A 25,628-nucleotide genomic window follows, 5' to 3' on the forward strand; every position below is an offset into this window, starting at 1 on the left:
ATAGCACCTTTACAGCTATCCTGTTGCATAGCACTGATCTTTGTGAGTTAGTACTGAGCTAGTAGCGAGACCAGCAGCTACAGATGGGCAAAGAACTGTAGTTCTGGTTTGGAGGATTGAGATTTCAGAATTTGTTTTCATTCTAGTTTGAAAGAAAAAAATTTCAAAATTCTCAGCAAAACAGAATTATTTGTTCTTTGCCCAGTTCTACCAGCAGACCTGGCACTGGAGCAGCGTGCCCGATCGCCTACACTGGAGCAGGGGTCCCTGGTAGCCCAGGTTGCCATGCTGTAAGTCTGAAGCTGTTCTCCCCAGCAGGCAGGATTTCCAGCTGAATTCTGTCAAAACAGACAAGAGTCACAAAACTTTACAATTCTGACAAATCAGCAAGTTGCAATGAACGAGTTTGTTTGTTTAAGTTTTCCAACCAGCTCCATTAGCAACTGCTAGACAAGTTTTACCAGTGTACACACAGCATAGCATAAAGCCCTTATTATCTGTACAGTGACATGCTATTAGTAAAGCCTCTCAATTAAAAAAAATCCCAAACGATACTTGTTAGAGCAGCAAGGTGCTATGGTAGGCCTGGTTTCTATTAACAGTGTTGCGAGACTTGCCAAGCCATTTAGGCTTACTGCACTGTGAGAACACAAATATATAGGTCAACTGGATCTCATAATTCTTATCAAAATAAACTGTAGAAATCACAGAAATGTAGAACAGGACCTTGCTAAGTTATCTAGTTCAGTCCCCTGCACTGAGAGAAGATTAAGTATTATCTAGACCACCCCTGACAGGTGACTAACCTGTTCTTAAAAGCTTTCAATAAAGGGAGCATCCACAACCTCCCTAGGTAATTTGTTCCAGAGCTTAACTACCCTGCCAGTTAAGAAGTTTTTCTTAACATCTAACCTAAATCTCCCTTGCTACAATTTAAGCCCACAGCTTCTTGTCCTGTCCTCTGCGGCTAAGGGGAGCAATTTGTCACCCTCTTATTTTGGGGAGGTCAAAAGGAAATGCCCAGAGCAGCTTCTGGAATTACTGCACCACAATCCAGCAATAGCACCTGTCACGCAGCTGCATAGCCTTGTACAGATGCAAACACCCTGAACACTCCATACAGGAGGTTTCACACTTCAAGTCTGAACTCTGCCCACCACAGAAGTAGCAGGGTCTTTAAAACGAGGAAGCTGCACAATCTATTAGACCAGCATAATTTAAATTTTACAGTCAGCTTGCAGCTTAAAGCACACACAAGAAAGTGCTCCATTTTATCAGTGAGACTGATGGAGGAAGTGTTGCGTGAGCTCTCAGGTGAAATTAGTTTAGTAGTTTCAGTTTTCAATTGAGGTGGGGTTGGTTTTTTGTTGTTTTGTTTTTTAAGTGTCAGCCCATCACAACTCAGCAACTATTTGCTTGGAAGATTGCCCAAAAGTGGAGTAACAAGATGGCTGCTGCAAGTTAAGGTCAAGATGAAGCAAAAATGCTAGGCATACTCTATTCCCCCATCTCCTGATGATATTTTTACTGCAATCTAACCTGAGAAATCAAGTTCACTTTCATCCACAAAACCACAGACTAAGTCCTTCTATGAAAACATACTAAATTTAAGACGGTCTTTATGGGAAATGTGGTCTTTTTGCTTAAAGAGATAGTAGGCCTACCACTTACGTTTTTGCACTTGCTTCAAGGAACAACAACCCTATTTAGAAATAAAATTGAAATGGTTAGGATACATGACATACTTCGAGAGAACCATATTGTAGTCACTGAAGTTTGAATCCTGAGATAAACACGTGAGGGCCCACTGAAATTTCATGCTAAATACTGCTTTGGAAGTATTTAAGGTTCTTTTTTTAAGTAGGACATCAATATGCAAATTGCACTCCTGGTTCTAAGCTAGGCCAAGTTCTACTTTGCCTCAAATAGTCTAAAGTTTTATATACAACTAAGTTACTTTGAAAAGCGTGCTCTAAACAGCTTCCAGTTACTAATGCAGAAGGTTCACTTTAAAACCTCTAACCTCACTGAAACGTAACAGCACAAAAGCAAACACACCATTTTCTTCCGCAAATTGTTTGGCTTCTTCATATGTAACATCTCTCTGTGCTTCCAGATCTGCTTTATTTCCTATGAGGATTATCACCTGGTTCAGAACAGAAAAACGTTAGCCTGAAAAACAGTTCAACTGCCTTTTTACCCCCACCCCAAACCAAGTTACTATTAAACTAAGGCATGAAATTAGAATAATGGCAGCTCTCTCACACAAACCCTGCCCATGATAAATGGGAGAATGCCAAAGCACTCACAGGGTATCTCTGGGCACATTTTTACTGGCAGCACTTTAACACGGCTTGTGTAGTCGCAGCATAGCACTGGGAGAGAGCTCTCCCAGTGCTCTTGAAAAAACCCACCTCCATGAGGGGAATAGCTCCCAGAGCTAGTGCACTGTCTACACTGGCATTTTACAGTGCTGAAACTAGCAGCGCTCAGGGGGGTGTTTTTTCACACCCCTGAGCAAGAACGTTGCAGTGCTGTCAAGTGCCAGTGTAGACAAGCCCTAAGATAGCCAGCTAAGGGGTAGGAAGTTCACCTCCTCCTCCCCGCCCCCACCAGGGAAAGGGAAGTGGCTACAACCTCCCATATCAGAGGGTCTGCAGATGTCCAGGACCTCCACAAGCTTTGAAAGAGCAATGCTATCGCTGTCTGTCCCTAAACTCCAAGTGTTCCCTCCCCCTAAAAACAGGCAGACCCATTCATCTGATCGACAAGACTCAGTAAAAGTGAAGACACTGCCCAAAAGTTTAAGTGACAGGTCACCCAGGCACAGTCCCTTACTCTAGCAAGTAGGGCAGACTAGGGATAGTATCTCATTTCTCTAGCAACATCTCCACCATGAAGACAGGAATGATAGGAACTCCAGATGCCACATTCAGCTCTTCTCCACTATAGGATTCCAATGGCCTGAGGGCTTGCGAAAGATACAGGTTTATTCTAAAACGTGATTATGTCAAAGCAGTCCTCTCTCATATCTACCTCGTGTGTGTTCAAAGTCATCAGCTGATTTAACTTGAATGCTCATTAAAAAAACCCAAAAAACCCACAAACATTGCAGAGGCAAAACAAGAGTAGGAAAGGGATTGTTCTGCGATCAGAAATGCACTAACTGAAAGAACACGGCTTTACTCTCAGAGTCAGACAAATACGAAGTCTTAGGTCTTGTCTACACTACTAGCAGAACTGACAGGCAGTGATCAATCTGGGGGGGAGGGGAGACAAGAGGGGTTGGGTGTCGATTTATCATGTCTAGTATAGACACAATAAATCAACCGCCGATCACTCTAGCATCGACTTTGGCACTCTACCTCAGTGAGAAGCACCTAGGGAAAAATCGACAGGAGAGCATCTCCCGTCAACACACCGCAGTGAAGACACCGTGTCAAGTAGATCTAAGTATGTCAACTTCCGCTAAGTTATTCACGCAGGTGAAGTTGCATAACTTAGATCACCCCCCCCCCCACTAGTGCAGACCAGCCCTTACAAAGCATTTTAAATAGCGAGAGACATAAGATTAGAACCACACTACAGGAGCTGAGGGCTTGTCTACATCAGAAAGTTGCAGCGCTGGTGAGGGAGTTACAGCGCTGCAACTTAGGAGGTGTACACATCTGCAGGGCATCACCAGCGCTGCAACTCCCTGTTTGCAGCGCTGGCCGTACTCCCGTTTTGTCTCGGATGTAGAGGATCCAGCGCTGGTGATCCAGCGCTGGTAATCCAATGTAGACACTTACCAGCGCTTTTCTTGACCTCCGTGGAAGGAGGAAGCCTCTGGTAATCAAGCTGGTCTCCTTCCCCGGCTTGCTCTCTCGTTCCCGGAACCCCGAGCAAGCAGGTCTCCTTCCCTGCGGTTTGCAGGGTGGCTCCGGGAAAGCGAGAGCAAACCGCGGCGAAGCTGGTTTCCTTTCCCGGTTTGCTCTCTCGTTCCCGGAACCCCGAGCAAGCAGGTCTCCTTCCCTGCGGTTTGCAGGGTGGCTCCGGGAACGTGAGAGCAAACCGCGGCGAAGCTGGTCTCCTTCCCCGGCTTGCTCTCTCGTTCCCGGAACCCCGAGCAAGCAGGTCTCCTTCCCTGCGGTTTGCAGGGTGGCTCCGGGAACGCGAGAGCAAACCGCGGCGAAGCTGGTCTCCTTACCCGGTTTGCTCTCGCGTTCCCGGAACCCCCCTTGAAGCCGCCCAACAGCGCTGCAGTGTGGCCACATCTAACACCACTTGCAGCGCTGGTTGCTGTAAGTGTGGCCACTCTGCAGCGCTGGCCCTATACAGCTGTACTAATACATCTGTAACAACCAGCGCTGCAAAATTTTAGATGGAGACATGGCCTGAGAAAGCTTTCTGGCCTCCAAGGAGGAGCAAAGACCACCCTGGGAGAAAGACATTGGGTAGTTCCTTTGGATAAGATTTAAACCCATGTTCAAATTTTGAGAACAATGTAAGTTTTTACTAAGTAAAGGACAAGTTAAACTTTCAGTTTAAAAGCAACAAGTTGGGGTGAGAAAAGGGGCAGAAGACAGTCAAATGTATGTTCAATATTAAGGTTTAAAACTAGGAATAGAAAAACCTGGAATGAACTCTCAGTATGCCATATAGCAAGGACAGCACATTGCAAGCATATTTAAAAGATTATTACTATGTATCAAGGAAATACATTTCAGTTTCAACCTTGGATTTCTTGCTTTGGGACAAGAAGTGTTATAAAAACATAAAAAGCAGTGCAACTTACAGTATTCGGATTGGTGAGGTTCCTTGCATCTGTCAACCAGCTGCTTAAATGGTTATATGTGCTTCTTCTGTGAAGAGCCAAGTGAGGAGAATTTAACTATAGTATGTAGTCACTCTCAATAGTACCACTTTTCAGAATTTTAGTGTTTAAAATAGATTTGTCCCAGCGATGAAGTTCTATTCTGAATTCAGAACAGAACTTAGCCTATTCTCCTGGGGTGGCTGAGTTGTTTAGCTACTTCACAGATGCAATATTACTGCTTTCCATGAGGGTAACATGTTAAGACACACAGTGTTGTATAAAACTCAAAGGATTTCCTATCTAATACTCGTAAAGAATACTGCACTGCAGAATACTGCTTAGGTAACACTGCATAAAAGGAGATCTTTAAGTAATAACTATTTCCAGCAAAATAGGGTGCATACAGAAGTGTGCATGAGATGCAGAGAGAAAGCATAGGGTGGCAGAAAAACTGAACACTAAGCTACACACTTAAGGACGTGCCTTCAACTGTGCCCCAAACCATATGAGGATTTATATGGTGCTTAGAGAATGTTCCTAGCTTAGAAACCAGACAATACCTTCAGGTTGCTTTTTTTCCTAAGCCATCAAGTCTCATTGATCATTCTGTATTTGGATGGGTGAGATTCTGTGGCCTGCATTGCGCAAGAAGTCAGACTAGATGATCATAATGGTCCCTTCTGACCTTAAAGTCTATTCCTTTAAAAAACTGATTATATATTTACTGTTATCTGACTGTATACTCTTCAGCAGATCAATAGCTGAGCTTGCTCAAATGAAGAGAATTTGAACTGAGAAAGTGGGCAAGGGAATATCTTATATTGGACCAACTTCCGTTGGTGAGAGAGACAAGCTTTAAAGCTACACAGAGCTCTCCAAGTCTGGGAAAGGTACTCCCAGCAGCACCACTAAACCCAAGGTGCAACAGATTGTTTAGCATAAGTAATTAGCACATATTCTAAGACTCCATTCAAGGTGAAGTGGCTCATTAAAACCTTCCCCCCCCCCCCAGGATGGGGGGGGATTAAATGGGTTACAGATTGTTATAAGAAGACATAAATTCAGTGTCTGCTAGACACTAAAAATCATGGACTGAAAAGAAAGTTATGAATTTAAGCTCCCAGTCTCATCTTTTGAAAGTGTTGTGCAGGCTTCCTTTGAGAATGAGGGCTGACAGGTCAGAGAGAGTGACTGCTTTGTGAAAAAAGTGTTCATCCACAGGTGATATGGTGTTGTGGTATTATTTTCCTGTGAGTTAATTCAATAGCATAGTGATTGTCTATTTTCACCCACATAGTTATTAGGGCATTTAGTGCACTGAATGTAGTGTACCACGTTGTAATAGGCAGGCATAGGATCCATGGATCTTGAAAGGTGTGGTGCTGGTGGTGTGGGGGGAAGAAATTGTTATTGTAGCAGTACAAATATGTCTGCAGGTTCTGCATCTTTTCTGGCAGGGTCTGGTGCCGCTTTGAGTTATGTCCTGGTCTGTGGGGAAATCTGGATTGCAAGTGGAATCAAAGCCATGAAATGACAATGACCTCCTCTGAGGGAACCTAACTGGTATATGCCTGCATCCCTGCAGGCAATAAGCAGATTTTTATATGCTTTGCTCCTTATTTTGGAAAGAACTCACAAGTTCTTCTTACCCTGTGAATAGCCTATATACCATTTCATAAAGAATGACGACAGTAAGAAAACATCTTGCATTCCCATAGCTCCTTTTAGAGGCTATCAGATGCATGCTGAGTATCCTCTAAATCATTTCTACAGGGCAATGCAACTTAGTTTCAAAACAGCTTCTCCATACATTGTATAATTTTATTCATGGTTATAAAACCCACCATCCATTTCTTCATGGATAACGAGAAAAAAAACTAATGTTTTAGTTCTCTAAATACATACAAATAAGGGATCAAATAGGTGCCTCAACACCACCATCACCTAGTGAAGCACAGAGTACAGGACATTCATTCATCTGTGACTGGACTGTGAATATTCAGTTGTGTTTCCATACACTGAATCTAATATACTGATAAGATGCATGTAGGTATACCATCCATATACAAGTCAATTACAGATTATACACCAAAAAGAAACATAGTTGTAGTTGGCAATGTAATTTGTGACCATTAGTTAAGACCCTGAAGATATTTAGTTTTACTCTGACAAAAACAATTTCAGTGACAGGGAAGATACTACATATTCCAAAAAAACACCAAGTCTTTGCTATAAAAAATGACTACATTGAGTATGAGTGCATACAAGCAGCTAGCTACTCACTATTTATTGTATTCCTCCCTTTCCGGGAAAGGTAGGGCACCTCTGTTTGAAAGACTACAGATAAATGGGAGAGTTCAAGAACAGGCCAGAAGCTTTTTAAACAGATTTATGTAACAGAATGCCATACCCCAGAATTCCACTGTATACGATCCCCAGAGGGAGACAACTTGAGTCTGGGAATGTTCCCGTATCCCCCATCATGAAGATCATGATGGGGGGAGTAGGGGGAGAAAATAAGACACTTAAGTTCCATACCCTGAAATCTTAAATACACAGAACCACCTTTTAGATAAGATAGTTTAAATAAATTGGCAGAATGCATTAACACAACGATGCCTGAAGGAGGAGAATCAATCATGGAAGTTTCCAAGGAGAAGCTTACTTATGCAGGACTTCGGGATTCTGGTTAATAAATGTGAAACTTCAAAGTCAGTTTGAAAGTAAACTACCAGTGCTATATACTTTTTAAAAAGGGGATTGTAGAATGGAGAGAAATAAAGGGGAGGTTGCATAAGAAAGGGTGGAAAAAATCCACTATCCAGATACCTGACTAGTTTAGAAAACCAAAAGGACTGAGACCCAGAGAAAATTTGTCACGTACAATGTAGTGACATGGTAAAGCAGTGTGCCAAACAGGCTTGGAAATAAATTGGTAGTCATACCACATTCTATTTTAGCTATAACTACAGTTGACAAAAATCAGACAGACACACAGAGACAGAATCTCTTACCTAGTAATATCATAGACCATGAGAGCTCCTGCTGCTCCTCTGTAGTAGCTTCGTGTTACAGCCCTAAATCGCTCTTGTCCTGCTGTGTCCCAGATCTGCAGTTTAATTTTTTGGCCACTAACTTCAATTATTCTTGTACCAAATTCGACCCCAATTGTGTGGGGACAGTCAGCCATAACTGTCACAGAAAGATAAATCAGAGGTTCACATTTTTCTGCTGGAAGTCACCTCCCTCTTCCAGATGGATATTTTAGTAATGCCATCTTTCATATTGAAAGAAAAAAAAAAAATCTAATCTAGATCAACCAGCTTTCTAATAGTAAATTGTTTTTAATTTAAGCAGCATTGAATTATTGGTTATTTTCTGAAAACGAGCATTTTAATGCACTGCCAAGCATTTAAGAATGGTCAATTCATAAAAAAAAATCAGAAAATTCCTGAAGGAAGTTGCAAAAGTACGCATAATTGATGTGTTTGGCACTACAGCTGAGTAACTGAGTCAGTTTAGATTGCTGCAGAACCAACCCTTGTGGAAACAACTTTAACTTGAAGGCTTAGAAACACTAACCATGACTTGAAATAAATTCAATGAAGTTTTTTATAAATTTCCAATAGATGGTTAAAAACCCTGCACATGACCATAGGAGTGATCATGCTGGATCACACGACAGATCCATCCAGTTTAGTAAGACATTTTGAAGACTTGCCTGTAACTGATGTTTGAGGAACGTTTAGAAGACAGTTCTAGGATAACCTGTTAATGGGAAATTCTTCCTCCCAATCCCTACCAGAGATCAGCTTATGCCCTGTCTTTTGCTCAAATTTAAGGTCTATTGCTTCAAGTTTATAGAACTTCTGAGGAATTACAAACAATTAAAGCATTCTCTCAGATAATATTTGGTGGTCTCTTCAGAAGTCAGGCCACATGCAAGTGATTGCTTGCTATTTCCAGTGTGAATTGGTTAATCAGAAGGTAAGTCACTTTCAGAACCCTAGTTCTCACCACACAAGCACATTTTGAAGCTGTGTAACTACTTTGCAAGCCCAAGGACATGGAAACTAAGCTACATTATCCACTATAGGTAAACTGCATGGAAAGGATAAGACAGAATTAAGAGCCACAGCAAACTTTCAACACTGAAGAAACAAAACTAGCAAAGCCTCAGAACTGGGAAGCAACACTTGAGTCAATGTTTATAGAATCATAGATTATTAGGGTTGGAAGGGATGTCAGGAGATCTAGTCCAACCCCCTGCTCAAAGCAGGACCAATCCCCAACTAAATCCCCAAATGGCCCCCTCAAGGATTGAACTCACAATCCTGGGTTTAGCAGGCCAATGCTCAAACCACAGATGAGAAAAAGGACATTGCAGTTATAAAACAGTGATACATGCTCCTTAAGGAGTATATGTATCATTCAGATGCAGTAGCTGTGAATCATGACAATCAAGCTATAAAATTAACTCCAGTGTTACTTAAACCTGCAGGAGGCCGCCTTTGATTTTTAGTCGTTATATCCCACTTTGAATGTCAAAAGTACTAACTCCCCTCAAAATGAACTTTTGCATTCCAACAGAGGCTCTACTCTCACCGAATACCAATGCAAAAAGGTGTAGGAATATTTTTTAAAGTGGGGTTTGTGATTGAAGTTTAGTAGCACACTATCAGAAGCCAACATGTAACAGGACCTTTCCCAGCACCATGCCTGTTACAGATATATCCTATGGGAATGCCATAGCCTTTATTTCACAGAAATCACTCTCCAAACATGTGGACAGACAAATGATCTGATGGGCAGCAGATTATGCTAAATAACTATTTGCTTCTATCTTCATCATTCTGACTATGATTAGTCTATGTATTTGCAATGGGTGAAGCACCAGAAGGAACTCATGCATGCTGGAAAATAGCTTTCAGAACTACAGAAGCAGGAAAGAGGGAGGAAGCATACCAACAGTGAAAACAGAGGCTCCAAATGAAGATACTCACATTTCTTTTCTGTGAATTGGTGAAGTAAGCAGGACTTTCCTACACCCATGTCCCCTGTTACAGAAAACAATGTTACTCTACTGGTAACAATGGCTTCAATTTAAAAACATCTGACAAGGTTTACATTGAAAACACAAGTGCCTGGAGCATGCTCTGCTATGCCTGTATGCGCAAGATGATGTTTCATAGTGCACCTGGTGACAGTACTTTTCCCCTATAGCTTTGTTCACAGGCATAGGGTAGTAGAGGCATCCAAGGAATAAACAAGAAGGAAAGGAGTTCAGGTTACACGATATTACTGTTTGAGGTCTGCAAAGTCATACAGAAAGCTGACCCATTAGGCACTAAGTGGGAGAGAGACACCCAGGTTATTTGCAACTTTCAGAAGGGCAACAGAAATTTTAAAATTCCATACTGACAGACATTAGAGCAGAGACCTTTAATTATAAACATTTTACACCAGAAGGTAGGCATCTCCCAGTAGGTGAGAAAGTGTGAGGCAGCTGCTACACAGTCATGTTAGTCCTGTATTAGGCTTCAGCACAATCATGGCAGTGCGCTTCAGGTAATACAGAACTAAACGATAAATTGTTTGTCTGTTCTCTTTAAGACAATCAAAGATCTCATAGCAACCTTGATCTGCACACCTTTAAGGCAAATCTGCCCCCAGATTCATCTACACAAAACGCTTTAGAGTTAAATAATCAACACAGTGAGCCCAATCCTACTGTGAATCATCAAAAGACAAAACAGGGAAGGAAGATGCATGAGGAGATCATCTAATCCAATGGTTCTCAAACTCTTGTACTGGTGACCCCTTTCACACAGCAAAGCTCTGAGTGAGACCCCCCTTATGAATTAACACACACACACACACACACACACACACACGAGATTACCTCTTGTTCCCCATGTCTACCAAGGACAGAACAAAAAGTTAATAGATAACTGTCCTCTAGCAAGTTATTTGAAGACTTCAGTCCCTCCTCAGCCTTCTCTTCTAGACTAAAGATGACCAATTCTCTCTTTTCTTTGAAGGTCATATTTTTCCAAGTCTCTTCTTTTCATTCCTCTCTTCTAGACTGTCTCCAATTTGTTCACAGCTTTCGTAAAAGTGTAATGCCCAAGCACTGGACACAAGTATCCAACCTGAGGCCTCACAGCGCAGAGTAAAGCAGAACAATTACATTCTGTGTCTGAGGGTACATCTACACTATGGGATAATTCCGATTTTACATAAACCAGTTTTATGAAACAGATTGTATAAGGTCGAGTGCATGCGGCCACAATAAGCACATTAATTCGGCGGTGTGCGTCCATGGTCCGAGGCTAGCGTCGATTTCTGGAGCGTTGCACTGTGGGTAGCTATTCCGTAGCTATCCCATAGTTCCCACAGTCTCCCCCGCCCCTTAGAATTCTGGGTTGAGAGACCAGTGGCTGATGGGGCAAAAATCATTGTCGCGGGTGGTTCTGGGTAAATGCCAGTCATTCCTTCCTCCGGGAAAGCAACAGCAGACAATCATTTCACGCCCTTTTTCCCTGGATTGCCCTGGCAGACGCCATAGCACGGCAACCATGGAGCCCGTTCAGCTTTTTTTAATACAGTCACCGTATGTGTACTGGATGCCGCGGACAGAGACGATACTCTAGCGCTACACAGAAGCATTCATTTGCTTTTGCATGACAGCAGAGACGGTTATCAGTCGTTCTGTACCGTCTGCTGCCAGTGTAATTTGGCAATGAGATGACGGTTATCTGTCCTTCTGTGCTGTCTGCTGCTATCATGGGTGCCCCTGGGTGAGATCTGCCGGAGGCGCAAAAGCAAAACTGGGAATGACTGAGTCAATCCCTCCTTTATGGTTTCTAAAAATAGAGTCAGTCCTGCCTAGAATATGGGGCAAGTGTATTAGAGAACCAGTGTATCAGAGAGCACAGCTGCTCCGTGTCAGATCCCGCAGAAATGATGAGCTACATGCCATTCACAGGGGGTGCCCCTCCAACAACCCCACCCATTGCTTCCCTCCTCCCCCAACCTTCCTGGGCTACCGTGGCAGTGTCCCCCCCATTTGTGTCATGAAGTTATAAAGAATGCAGGAATAAGAAACAGTGACTTGTTAGTGAGATAAAATGAGGGGGAGGCAGCCTCCCAGTGCTATGACAGTCCAGGCAGGACATTAAGCGGTGTGGGGGAGAGGAGCCCAGCATACCGCTGCTATGATAGTCCAGGCAGGACAGAATCTTTTCTTTACACAGGAAAGGGAGGGGGCTGATGGAGCTCAGCCCCCAGTGGCTATGATGAGGACGGTTACCAGCCGTTCTGTACCATCTACTGGGAATGACCGAGAATCATTCCTATTTTCACCCAGGCACCCCCGGTCAGCCTCACCAGAAGCCAGCCAGGAGCACTCACGGGGTTGATAACAAGGACGGTTACCAGTCCTACTGCACCGTCTGCCGGCAGGCAGGGGAGAGGAGCGGATACTGCTCTTCACTGCTGCAGCATCATGTCTACCAGCAGCATCAGTAGACATAGGATGACATTGAAAGAAGTCAAGAAATGATTTCTTTCCCTTTTCTTTCACAGGGGGGAGGGGAGTAAGTTGACGAGCTATTCCCTGAACCACGCCGGACAACGTGTTTGAACCTACAGGCATTGGGAGCTCAGCCAAGAATGCAAATACTTTTCGGAGACTGCTGGGGACTGTGGGATAGCTGGAGTCCTCAGTACACCCTCCCTCCCTCCTTCCATGAGCGTCCGTTTGAGTCTCTGGCTTCCCGTTACGCTTATCACGCGGCACTGTGTACCCTGTAGATTTTTTTTTTTTTTAATGCTTTGGCATTTCGTCTTCTGTAACAGAGCTTTGACAGAACCGATTTTTTTCCCCATACAGCGATCAGATTCAGTATCTCCCGTACGGTCCATGCTGGAGCTCTTTTTGGATTTGGGACTGCATTGCCACCCGTGCTGATCAGAGCTCCACGCTGGGCAAACAGGAAATGAAAATCAAAATTTTGTGGGGCTTTTCCTGTTTACCTGGCCAGTGCATCCGAGTTCAGACTACTGTCCAGAGCGGTCACAGTGGTGCATTGTGGGATACCGCCCGGAGGCCAATACCGTCAATTTGTGGCCACACTAACCCTAATCCGATATGGTAATACCAATTTTAGCGCTACTCCTCTTGTTGGGGAGGAGTACAGAAACCGATTTAAAGAGCCCTTTATATCGATATAAAGGGCCTCGTAGTGTGGACGGGTACAGCATTAAATCCGTTTAATGCTGCTAAAATCGGTTTAAACGCGTAGTGTAGACCAAGCCTCACTAATACGCTCCAGCATGAGATTTGCTTTTTTCACAACTACATCATGTTGCTAATTCATATTTATGTTCCACTTTAACTCCCAGATCCTCTTATACAGTACTGCTGCCTACAATGGGGAAAACTGGTTATTTTGTGTATTTGACTTTCTTCTTCTCAAGTGTAGTGCTTCACAATTGTCATTACTGAATTTCATTTCCAGTTCAGACCAAATTCTCCAATTTATCAAGATCATTCTGAAATCTAATTCTGTCTTTCCAGTGTGCTTGCAACTCCCCTAGTGTGGTGGTATCTGCAACTTTTATACACCTACTCTCCATCATCCAAGTTGTTAATGAAATTGAATAGTACTGGATCAGAGACAATCTTGCAGTACCCCATGGATATGTCCATCCAGTCTGACAGCAAACCATTGGTAACTATTCTGAATATAGTCTTTCAACCAGTTGTTCACCTGCTTCATGGTCATTCCATTTCCCTAGTTTACTTATAATTTTAAATGCAACAGTAGAGATAACCCACAATACTCCACACATCTCTTGTAGGGTCAAGATAAATTTACTACAAGTACCTTAATTTTGACACTATGCAATCATGTCCTCAAGCTGCTGGCCCCAGTAACTATGCAGCGTAATCTCTCACTTAAGTTTTTTATAAATGAAAAGAAACAAAAATTTGTTTTCGATGCTGTAGGTTCCAAGTTCAACTGACAAACATGAAGAAGATTTCCCGCCCGCCCCTCCCCCCCACACACACACCATAATTGTGGCTCTTTTATGCAGCTGCAGCAGCAAAAGTATCAGAACAGCCACTTATCCAAGGAAAGATTTCCCCAGCATAGTCATCGTCATACCAGTCTTAAATAGAATGTTGTAGGCTTTGGCAGAAGGGGTATAATTAGGGTGAGCAGACCCTCCAGAGCTGCCCAAATTGCACCAAGGACTGCACCAGGTCACCAGACTTTGAGAGAATGAAGGAGTCTTAAAGCCACTGTAGCCTCTCTTTCCCCTAAGTTGCACTGCACGCATTCATACCCACGGTAATTTGTATGTTCACATAGCTTTTTTTTTTTTTTAAATAAATACAAGGTTGCAGTTTTAAGACAGGGACATTTAAGAGCAGCAGCGTATTTTAGAGAGGGTTACAGAAATCATTACTCTGATTTAACCATACACTTGCATATGTTTGCCTGTACAATCCTGGAACTAGGCCACTCAGTGGAATCTAGCAGTACAAAGTACCTCACATGTATTTTTAAAACACTACCTATGAAACTTTTTTGTAAGTGTGAACAGAAAGTCTCCCACTGAGGGTACATAAGAAACAACTGAATTGAATTTAGTCAGACTGTGACTGCAAACTAGTTTTTAGTTTGGTTTTGTTGTTTTGTTTAATTGGAACTCTAAATACAGAGTGCACAAAAGCTTTCTCCCAGGCCGAGATGAACACTAATTTCCTAATAAAGACAAGTACAGTCTGCATTAAAGATAACAGCCCAAATTCTGAATTTTTCATCTAAAAGTGGAGATACCCCTTTGTGCCTCCCAAATTCTGGGCTGTCTGTAGATTCATGGTTGGCAATACAAGTTAAAGCAGTTGTGGGAGCTGATTTCCAGCATCTTTCCACATCCACCCAGGATGGCTTTCAAAAAAAGGATTTAAGACGACTCAACATTTTAATTTTATTTAAATTAAATACTTCCCCCACCCCATTTATATTTAAAAATTTAAAATTATGACAACCTATATTAAGTCCTAAGCTTACTATGATCTATTAAAATCATTTCAATAAAAAAACAAACAAACAATCTTAAAGCAGTACACAATTGCTGCCAAAGCTTTAAAGAAAAAGTCAGACTACTGAACTGGTAGAAGTCACTGGCCAAGAATCCAGAGCCAGAGTTTGTTGAAGTGCTAAACCAACTTTCTGACAGCATTAGCCTCTTCTGCAGGTGCAGAGAGGATGTTTTCTTCATTTCTGTCTATTCAACTATTTCAGTTTTAAGTTGAGAAACCAACTGGAGTTGAAAAAGCAGGAAAGCTTGTTTTCTCTCTTCCCATCTATGAATAAAAATGAGGTGTGAGGATGAGATTTACTAGTTATAAAATCCTGAAGGACATAGTTACCAGAAACATTCAATTCACTATTTTTGTTTAATAAAAATCAGCTTTAAAATGTAAAAATGTGTTTTAACAAGAAAAATGTTCGGTATCCAGCACATAAGAATTTAATAAAAACAGTTTTAAAATGTCTGTATTTAACTGAATTCCAATTCTCACCAAATGCAGCACTAGTCAAAAATTAATCAAATAAAAATGTACCATTTGAGTTTCTAAAACAGTAAAAACTAAGCATCTGAGAAGTTTTATACTACATCTGTATACTTACTAAGCAATTATCTTCCTGGTCAGCAAGAATATCACCAAATTATGCCAACCATTGAGAATCAAACTCTCTATAGGGAAACTGATGGTAGAGATGCAAAACAAGATTTAAAAATCCATTTAAATCAGCAAGGAAGAAACTGATTTAATTCATGATTAAAATTGGTGATTTAAGTCCATTCTACACTTCAGCCACCTACACATGGTGGAAGGGGGAAAAAAAAGCAAGAGATCTGGCTACCTTCAAGCCCTTTACACTGTGGAAGTGTATACTGGAGATCAAGAATAGCCAAAAATGGGGGCTACAGTCACCCTCTGAGATTGACAAACATTTCAGTATTGTAAGATTACACCAGAATATAGCCCCACCCTGCTAAGGGAATGAATACTGAACTTGCACTCACTCCCTGCTCATAAACCTGTCTTCCCTTGGAAGATAGTGTGTCAAGCGTAGTGCTTTCTGCTGAGAAATACCTGGTAAGCGGTGCTCAGAAAGAAAAGGTAGGTGGATTTCAGTAAATAGCACATATTTACTACTCTAAACTTTGACACACAATACTCCATAGATGAAGTTTTGTGGGGCTGGAGGAAAAAAAAAAAAGGAACGATAGGAGATGCAAGGTGAAGTGTACCTAATGAAGAACATTGCTCTAGATGCACACTTAACAGAAAGTTATCCTTTCAGTAAGAACTCACCCAGAGTTCAGATACACTTTAAAATATCTGTAAGCAAGCATCCATGTATATACATATGTATTTATCCCAACATCTGCTTTTAAAGTAAAAACATTTTTCAAGTTCATACTTACCAATAATGATGTACTTAAAGATGTAGGAGTAGTTGTAAGGTGCAGTTGCCATTGTGGCACTATAAAAAAGAAAAGAAATAAAATAGATCAGCAATACAGATTAACCATCTAAAACCACTAATTTAGATATATCCCTTCTCCCTGAAGAGTATAAAATGAGGGCATGATTTTTTTCTTGAGCTATCTTTTTATTTCAATCTCAGGTTTCTACTGTATTTCCATGCAGCCAACAGACTGACATATTCAAGTACTCAGAACACAAGACATCCAGTAACAGGCCCTTTCGTGAAGCATTTTCTGCACTAGGGACCTTCCATGAACAAATTCTCACCACTAAAAGTACTAGTCTAGCTTCTCTATAGAAAGGCTCAAGTAGCTTCTGACACCAGTGGAAGTGTATAATATAATACACTATAACAGGGGTAGGCAATCTATGGCATGTGTGCCGAAGGCGACACATGAGCTGATTTTCAGTGGCACTCACGCTGCCCGGGTCCTGGCCATCAGTCTGGGGAGCTCTGCATTGTAATTTTAAATGAAGCTTCTTAAACATTTTAAAAACCTTATTTACTTTACATAACTAAACTATTGTTGTATATTATAGACTTTAGAAAGAGATATCCTAAAACTTGTTAAAATGTATTATTAGCATGCAAAACCTTAGAATGAATAAATGAAGACTCGACACACCACTTCTGAAAGGTTGCCGATCACTGCACTATATCATCAGATTCTTTAGTGCAGGTGGTTTGACAGAAAATAGAACATTCCAACTTCCACATGTGTCGAGAAGTCTCAGTTTGACAATACAATGCTAGTTATGATTTAAAACACCTTTTCTGGAATCAAAGAAAGTCCCCAAGGCTTTTCTAAAAAAAGTGCACTTTAATACTTGAACCAAAGCCATAAACACCATTTTGCCATCACAAATAACTTAAATTACAGTATACCATGGAATGCTCTCTTTGTAAACACTACAGATTTGCATATTTTAAGTCAGCTAAGTTAGATCACTCTAGTTTATAGAGAAGGCTACTTCAGGCCCCATGCTCTGTTGAGTAAGAAGTCTAGACTTCCTATACCCAGGCACTGAGAGACTTAAGCCACAAGTCAGATGTTCAGGAAACTAGTCAATAATTGTTGCTTTGTCAGCCAGACAGCAGTGAACAAGCTTCAGTAATTTGACTACTTTTACATGATTAAGTTTCTTATATGAACTGACTTTATATCAACCTATTAAAAATGTTGACTTAAACTTTACTATAAATGGTATACTAAGATAAGGTGATTTATTCCGGGAAGTCTAAATACATAGAAGTAAGGAATACTTAGTTCTGTCTAGCCTGACAAACCAAGTCATTTCCATTATTTACCTTTAATTTATGCAATTTTTGGATCCAAACAATTTCAGATACCTGCTTAAAAACTAGAACTATAGTTCTTGTGAGTTTAACATTTACGTATGACTCCTCTGCCTCAATGAAGACTCCTTTTACTACTTCAAAGTACAGCTATGTCTGAGTCTAGTCCTGCTCAGATGTTTCCTTGGAAGCCATGTCCCTTTGCTAATTCCCTTGGTGGCACTTCTCATGCATCTAATTTCCTACCCGCCCCAGCCACCAGTTTAAAATGAAGATAGTGCTGCTCACCCACATGACTAAGTGTCAAGTATTCTCATTAGTTCAACATCTTCCGTACTCACTCTCTTTTCCTACCCCCGGCATGTCAGATCACCACCAGTTACATAGAGGTGCTCCCCTTTATAAGGGATTTGGCTCTCTAGCCCAATTAAGTCATATTACAATTTTGTGCAACTTCACCTCAAGAGACAGCACAAGTGTGTTTATATACAAAAAGAATCAGTCAAGTAAAATCAATGGGGAACACTACAGAAGTGCTGACAGTTCAATGGCATTTTGATATATATATATATATATATATATATACACACACACACAAAAAACACATTTCTTCTTACTCACCTATAAAGGAAACTAATCCAAACCAATGACCACTCAAGGCAAGGAAAAGGCTTGAGCTGACTAAACTATAACAGGAACTGCATACAGTGAATCCAAAAAGATGGTGTGGACAATAGTTTAGAGCACAGCAGGAAGGACAGAAGGAAAAGACTTCAGCAGGAACTTTTTTTTTTTGGGGGGGGGGGGGCGGGAGAGCAGTGCAGAGAATAGTTTAAAATCTTAACGTGTGCCAGACAAGACATGGAAGTACCAGTGACTTCCCCCTTCCCCAGCTGTTTTATTCAGAGGAATTCCACTCTGTCCAACCAGACATCACTTCTCTACCTCTCTCAGGTCTCTTGAATTAGGCAATTTCCACTCCATGTACCCCAAGCAGCTAAGCAAATCATCTAAAACAGGGGTTTGAGACGCCTTAGGGGGTTGCGAGGTTATAACGTGGGGGGGGCAAGCTGTTAACCTCCACCCCATATCCCACTTTGCCTCCAGCATTTATAATATAGTGTTAAATATATATTTAAAAAGTCTTTTTAATTTATCGGGGGGGGGGGTGTCACACTCAGAGGCTTGCTATGTGAAGGGAGTTACCAGTACAAAAGTTTGAGAGCCACTGATCTAAAACATCGTAAGTTAAATTCTATTAGGCCTAAACTAAGCCTAGATAGTCCAAAGGAATTTTTGACAAAGACTTATTCTGGTAATGTAATAGCAAAGTAAGTTTCCACCATGCGATGCTCCTCAGTAGCTCAGCACACCTTTGATACTATTGGGGGGTGAGGAATGGGAACTGGAGAGGAAATGGTCAGGACAATAGCTTTCTTCCCCTTCCACCCCAGACTATTGTGGGATCTTTAGTTCCCCCTCTAGAGACTGTATGAAAGCAATGCAAGACAGTAGTTTTGCAAGGACAATACTTCTTGCTGCTGTACTCGGTAGAGGAGCAATTGTGGAGTCAAACAACCTACTGATGTAGGCTGTAACTTCAGGATTGAGCTTTCTCCTTCCACATAAAAGGCTCAAGTTCTTTCAAGCTTACACCACCAGTTACTGGATGTGCAGTGATACTTCTTGCTATATTCCTGAAGATCTTCATCATATTTAGAAATAAAGATTACTTCAATGTCAGATGAACGTTAATACTCCAAGTACATAAAGAGTTCAATGTCAGTGCAGCTTTTACAGTGTGGACACACCCTGATGCTGTAGATTTTCTGACTGCATCTTCCAGGTTTTATATGCTGGAAAGGAAGCAGAGTGATTCCCAACGAGCAAGACCATTCAGTATCAGAAAAATATTAAACAGGTTTGCTGAACTAACAAAATCAGAATAAACTTAAGTTTGGCTCCTGCTTTTTCTCCCATATATATAGGGACAATATAAAGAATTCTTTATCAACCTAGACACATCTATATTGGGGGTTAGGTCGACCTAACTACAGCACTCAGGGCATGAAGAAATTTCACAGCTCTAAGTAACTTCACTGGGTTGATCTAATTTAGTGTAGATCAGGCCTCAGGCTTTTGCCAGCATAGTGATGTCAATTTGGGGTGCAACTCCCTGCCTATACTTCTAACAGCCATAACCATGTCACCAAAATGATTAAAAATTTCAACTAGACCAAAGGAAGATTTAAAAACTAGAAAGAGTTACAACTTTGATTGTGTGGAGCATTCATCAAGAATAGATATTTCAGAAACAAAGCCTAAGTCAAATATTTCTTGAATGATCAAAATATTCCTTAAAGTTAATCCACATAAAAGCTTTTCCTCAATCTACAGTTGCTATAATATCACTTCAAAAAAAATTCTATGAAACCACAAAACTTTCAGATGCATACTGTGAATCATTATTTTAAACAAATCAGTAACACTACAAGTGTCTAATCAATACTGAAATAGTACACTACATAAAGTAGCTAAAGAATTGCCATTCCAATTAATAGTATCTCAACTGCAAATTCAGAAGTAAGTTCAAGATCTTAATGACCACTCAAGAGCCTAGAAGACCAAGTCAAGTTCAGTTAACCATTTCCAGATATCTGAAAGTGTTTGGGTCCAATACAGGTAAGTCCAATTTGAAATTAGCATCTAAATTTGTTGATGAGTTATATAGTTAGTTTTATACAACTAAAAGTTAGATCGCTACACAGAACATAAAAGAATGCCCTACTAGGCCACTATCTTGTCTCCACCAGTGGACTATCAGATACTCCAAAAGCTGTAAAAATCCTTATACATGCATGTGACGAAGTGGGTATTCACCCACAAAAGCTCATGCTCCAATACGTCTGTTAGTTTATAACATGCCACAGGACTCTTTGTGCTTATAATGAATGTCCATAGAACATGCTAGGGGAAATCTTAACCCCAAGTAATTAAGCTACTTTAAGTACATCAAGAGATTTGTCAGGCCATAAGTTTGATACTAGTAGTTAATCATATTAGGATAAATCATGATGTCTAATCCTTTATTCCTACTACACCTCTTTGCCAACCAACATAAAGACAGCATTCCATTGATTAGTTTTCTTTTATCATGTGTTATACCTCATGTCCCATTTAATTAGTATGCCTCTACCCCAATATAACACGAATTTGGATATAATGGGGTAAAGCAGCGCTCGGGGGGGGGGGGCTGCACACTCCAGTGGATCAAAGCATGTTGAATGTAATGCAGTTTCACCTATAATGCAGTGAAATCCCCCCCCCCCCCGACAGCGTTATATCAGGGTAGAGGTGTACTACTCTTTTTAATGCCATTCAAAAGACTTTCTGCACCTCTAGTCATTTTCATTGCCAGTCCCAGGACCTTTCTATTTCTACTATGTTATTTGGAATGGCATAAACTAGACTTCAGACTACCAAAGAACTATGTGTACCAGCAATTTTATAGAATAGAAGCATGTTTTCAAGATTCTCTTCCAGTTTATAAAAGAGGCTAAGGGGAGGAGGGCAGATATTTGATTTATAAACCTCCATCATGGTATGGAGAAAGTGAATAGGGAATTGTTATTCACCTCTTCACATAACACAAGAACTAGAGGGTCACCCAATGATATTAACAGGCAACAGGTTTAAAACGAACATAAGTACTTCTTAACACCACACAATTGGCTTGTAGAACTCTCTGCCATGGGATAATGCAAAGGCAAATGTACAATTAAGTCTTTTTAAACAAAGATAAGCTGAGAGAGGATATATCCATCAATGACAATTAGACAAGACCCTCAGGAATGTGGCTCTAAAGCTCTGACTGCCAGAAGCTGGGGGGGGGGGGGGGGGGGGAATCTTTCCAACTGCCCTGTTCTGTATGATCCCCCTGAAGCGCTAGTAATGACCGCTATGCAAGACAGGATATTGGGATAGATAGACCAATGGTCTGACCTAGTATGCCAGTTCTTATGACCCTTCCAAACAGAACTGCTTCGGTGTTAACAATGAAAAGTTTTTCAACACAAAAGTTATGTAACAGACAGGATATTAGTGAGGCCCTAAACTTTCTTCAGCATAGATAAGAATTTTATAGGAAACTTGTTATAGTAGAGAACCTATGACATCTGAAACTTTACTAACAATTAAGGAATTAAACAAACAAGTATAAGACATCCATTTTACTTCCTTCCTATTTTATTGTCTTAAAATGCTAAAGAATGAGCAACATGCAAGTCAGACTCTTGATTTAACTGGATACCTCTTTAAAATTTGTATTGTCTAAGGCAGTGGTTTTCAACTTGGGGATTCACAGACTATGTCCAGAGTCTGCAAAAGGTTACTAGGAGAATACAGTTTCAGATCCCAAATGAGGCACTCTTTCTGATAAAAAAATGCGAATACCCCCACAGGTCAAAACACAGAATTATTGTCACCACCATAGAAGCCCACAGTTCAGACCCTTTTCCATGCTACATCAAAGGCCATCCCAAGCACATGCAACATTTATAGCTGAATTCTGTTCAATCAGTCTTTTGCCTAAGACTCCTATGTTAGGAGTCCGCACACCACAGGTTGCATTTCCAAAGAGCTCTGCACCTCCATTTGAAATTTTAGGGGTCTGCAAACGAAAAAAGGTTGAAAACCACTAGTCTGAGGCAGACATTAAGGAACAAGTTTATATAATCAGGTTGCCCCATCAAAACTAGCTGATTGTCATACTTGACTACGCTGCAAGTAGTAAGATATCACAATGTACACTGGAAAGAATAGTGTGAGCTAATCATATACAGAGATAGACCTAGACGTCATTGTGCATAATAATGGCAAAAGAGCAAGATATTAAGGGGAACATAAAAACAGTTATACTGGGTTAGATCAATGGTCCATCCAGCCCAGCATCCAGTATTGACTTTGGCCACTGTCAGATGCTTCAGAGGTAATGGATCACTTAAAATTGCTCTAGTCTGTTCATCTGCTGTCATCCAGTCCCACCCTCTTGCAGCTGGAGGTTTAGGGACACTCTGAGCACAGTGACAAAGAGTCCTGTGGCACCATATAGCTTATGCTCCAATACATCTGTTAGTCTATAAAGGTGCCACAGGAGACTGCTGCTTTTTACAGACCCAGACTAACATGACTACCCCTCTGATTCTGAACATAGTGTTGTGTCCTTGACAATAGCCACTAATGGACCTATCCTCCATACATTTATCTAATTCTTTTTTGAAACCAGTTATACTTCTGGCCATCACAACTTCCAACAGCAATATATTCCACACATTAATTGTGCATTGTGAGACAGTAGTTCCTCTTGTTGTCTTCTTGTATTAAACCGGATGCATATTAGGGTCATCAGGTGACCCCTGGTTTCTGTATTGTGGGAAAGGGATATAACTAGGGATTTAAATGTCATTTAAAAAGATAACCGATATCATTTTAATAATTTAAACAGTTAATCAATTCAGGCCTCGCATGCAGGCACCTCTCTTTTTCCATTTCAGGCAGGAACTTTGTTCCTAGGATGCACATCTCCTCTCCTGCATTGCCCCAGAGAGATGGGGAAGGGCAGCTGAGCTCATACCGGGGGTGACAACAGGCCTAGCCAGGAAAGCCTGAGGCAGTTCAGAGGGCCCAGTAACCTGTTCTCACTTTTTCCTGGATACTGAGGATGTATGGGGCCCAGGTACCTAGTTTGTTCCGATGCAGCCTCTACAGATGCTCCATGCCACCCCAACAGCAGCTTCACTTCCCTGACCAGAGCGCTGTCCGCCTCCACAGCCAAACCCCTTTCAATGGCATGGGGGTGGTTGGAGATTACTTTACCCCTGATGGGGCCCACAGCCCTTGTCCACCCCCTAGGTTTAGATGCACGCCTCCCCCAGCCTGGTTGGCTGCCCACTGCAGCTGGACTAGAGCATTATCACCAACCCAGCCCCTTTAAGAGGTGGCTGGGCTCCCAGTGACCTCTTGTGATGCCCACTCTTCCCTGGTTGCCATATAGTTACCTCTTGCTAGCATCCCCAAATGGCCTCTCTGCTGCAAGAGAACCTGTTCGAGACCCATGACCAGAGGGTTAACGGTTAGGGTGGGTTAATGGTAAGAGTAATACTTCCCTGTTAACTGTTTAATATTTTACATTCCTAGATATAACTTCTGTATTCACTTTTTCCACATCATGATTTTATAGACCTCTATCATATACCCTGAGTTGTCTTTTCTAAACTGAGCAACCCTAATCTTTTTAGTCTCTTCTCAGATCAAAGCCATTCCATACCCTTGATCATCTTTGCTGCCCTCCTCTGAACCTTTCCCAGTTCTACTATATCCTTTTTGAGATGGGGTGATCAGAACTTGACAGTATTTCAGGTGTGAGTGCACCCTGGATTTATATAGAGGCATAATATTTTGTGTCTTATTTTCTATCATTTTCCCAATGGTTTCTAACATTGTTAGCCTTTCTGACCACTGTTGAACACTGAGCTGAAGTTTTCAGAGAACTATCCATGGTTATTACAAGTTCTTTCCTGAGTGGTAACAGTTACTTTCGAACCCATCATTATACAAGTGTAGTTTGGATTATTTTTTCCAGTGTTCATTACTCTGCACTTACCAACATCGAATTTCATCTGCCATTTTGTTGCCCACTCACCCTGTAACTCTCTGGAGTCAGCTCTGGACTTTCTTGAATAATTTTGTATTATCTGCAAATTTTGCCACTTCATTAATGATCTGTAAAAGGGAGCGAACAGTGAATATGCCGAACAGCACTGGTCCCAGTACAGATCCTTGGGGACCCCCCTGTTCACTTCTCTCCATTGTGAAAGCTGACCATTTATTCCTACCCTTTATTTCCTTTTAGCCCAGAGGTGGGCAAACCACAGCAGCCCATGGGACCATCCTGCCCAGCCCCCGAGCTCCCGCCCCAGGAGGCTAGTGCCCCCCTGACCTCCGCAGCCTCAGCTCGCTCGCTCTGCCACCAGCACAATGCTCTGGGAGGCAGGGCTGTGAGCTTCTGGCGAAGCACAGCTGCAGAGCCAAGCCTGACCTGGTCTCTGTGCTGTGCGGTGGAGCAGCTGTAGCACCACCAGTGCCCCAGGCAGCATGGTAAGGGGACAGGGAGCAGGGGGTGGGGTTGGAGAGAGGGCATGGGAGTTCAGGGTGGTGGTCAGGGGAAAACAGGGGGTTGAATGAGGGCAGAGGTCCCAGGAGGGCAGTCAGGAAGGAGGGGAGGGTTGGCAGGGGGCAGTCAAGGGCAGCGGTCCCAGGGCAGTCAGGGGACAGGGAGAAGGGGTGGCTGGATGGGACAGTGGTCCTGGGGGGGCCATCAGGAATGAGAGGAAGGGTTGGATGGTTCAGCAGGGGTCCAGGGGCAGTTAGGGGACAGGGGTGTGTGGATGGGGCACAGGTCGGGGGAGGGAAGGGCAGATAGGAGGTGGGGGCCAGGCCACGACCCCTCTCCCCTAACCAGCCTTCCATACAATTTACAAAAAGCCGATGTGGCCCTCAGGCCAGAAGTTTGCCCACCCCTGTTTTAGCCACGTACTGATCCAAGAGAAGACCTTTCCTGTTATCCCATGACTGCTTAGTGTGCTTAAGAGCCTTTGATGAGGAACCTTATCAAAAGGTTTTCTGAAAAACCAAGTACAGTGTATCAACTGGATCACTCCTACCCTCATGCTTGTTGACACCCTCAAAGAATTCTAATAGATGGATGAAGCATGACTTTGCTTTACAAAAGCCGTCTTGATTCTTCCCACACAAAAAGTCTTTACCAACATGACTGAAACTATAGTAAAGAACAGAGGTTAGGCTCACTGGCCTGTAGTTGCCAGAATCAATTCTTCTGATACATCACTGTGGGACAGTACTTCAGATTTGATACCCATATTAGAGCTATCTTTTTG

At 41.9% G+C, this 25,628-nt stretch overlaps 1 protein-coding gene across 3 annotated transcripts in view; it reads right to left on the reverse strand.

The window, feature by feature from the left end:
* The window catches only part of RAB14 (RAB14, member RAS oncogene family), a 36,794-nt gene that overhangs the window by 2,729 nt on the left and 8,437 nt on the right, over positions 1 to 25,628 (reverse strand). The window contains exons 1-7 of one of the 3 annotated variants that reach the window (XM_030536140.1): positions 24,374 to 24,416; positions 16,313 to 16,371; positions 9,802 to 9,855; positions 7,813 to 7,990; positions 4,778 to 4,844; positions 2,059 to 2,146; positions 1,672 to 1,702 (exon numbers count right to left, since the gene is read on the reverse strand). In XM_030536140.1, coding sequence (XP_030392000.1) covers positions 1,672 to 1,702; positions 2,059 to 2,146; positions 4,778 to 4,844; positions 7,813 to 7,990; positions 9,802 to 9,855; positions 16,313 to 16,364 — 470 coding nt within the window. In that variant the 5' untranslated portion in view covers positions 16,365 to 16,371; positions 24,374 to 24,416. Of the gene's footprint in view, positions 1 to 219; positions 339 to 1,671; positions 1,703 to 2,058; positions 2,147 to 4,777; positions 4,845 to 7,812; positions 7,991 to 9,801; positions 9,856 to 16,312; positions 16,372 to 24,373; positions 24,417 to 25,628 lie in introns of those variants that run through there. The other 2 variants (XM_030536141.1, XM_030536139.1) reach the window with 2 other exon arrangements.

Source organism: Gopherus evgoodei, chromosome 16 (assembly GCF_007399415.2).
Source record: "Gopherus evgoodei ecotype Sinaloan lineage chromosome 16, rGopEvg1_v1.p, whole genome shotgun sequence".
In the NCBI taxonomy this organism is placed as follows: Eukaryota; Metazoa; Chordata; order Testudines; family Testudinidae; genus Gopherus; species Gopherus evgoodei.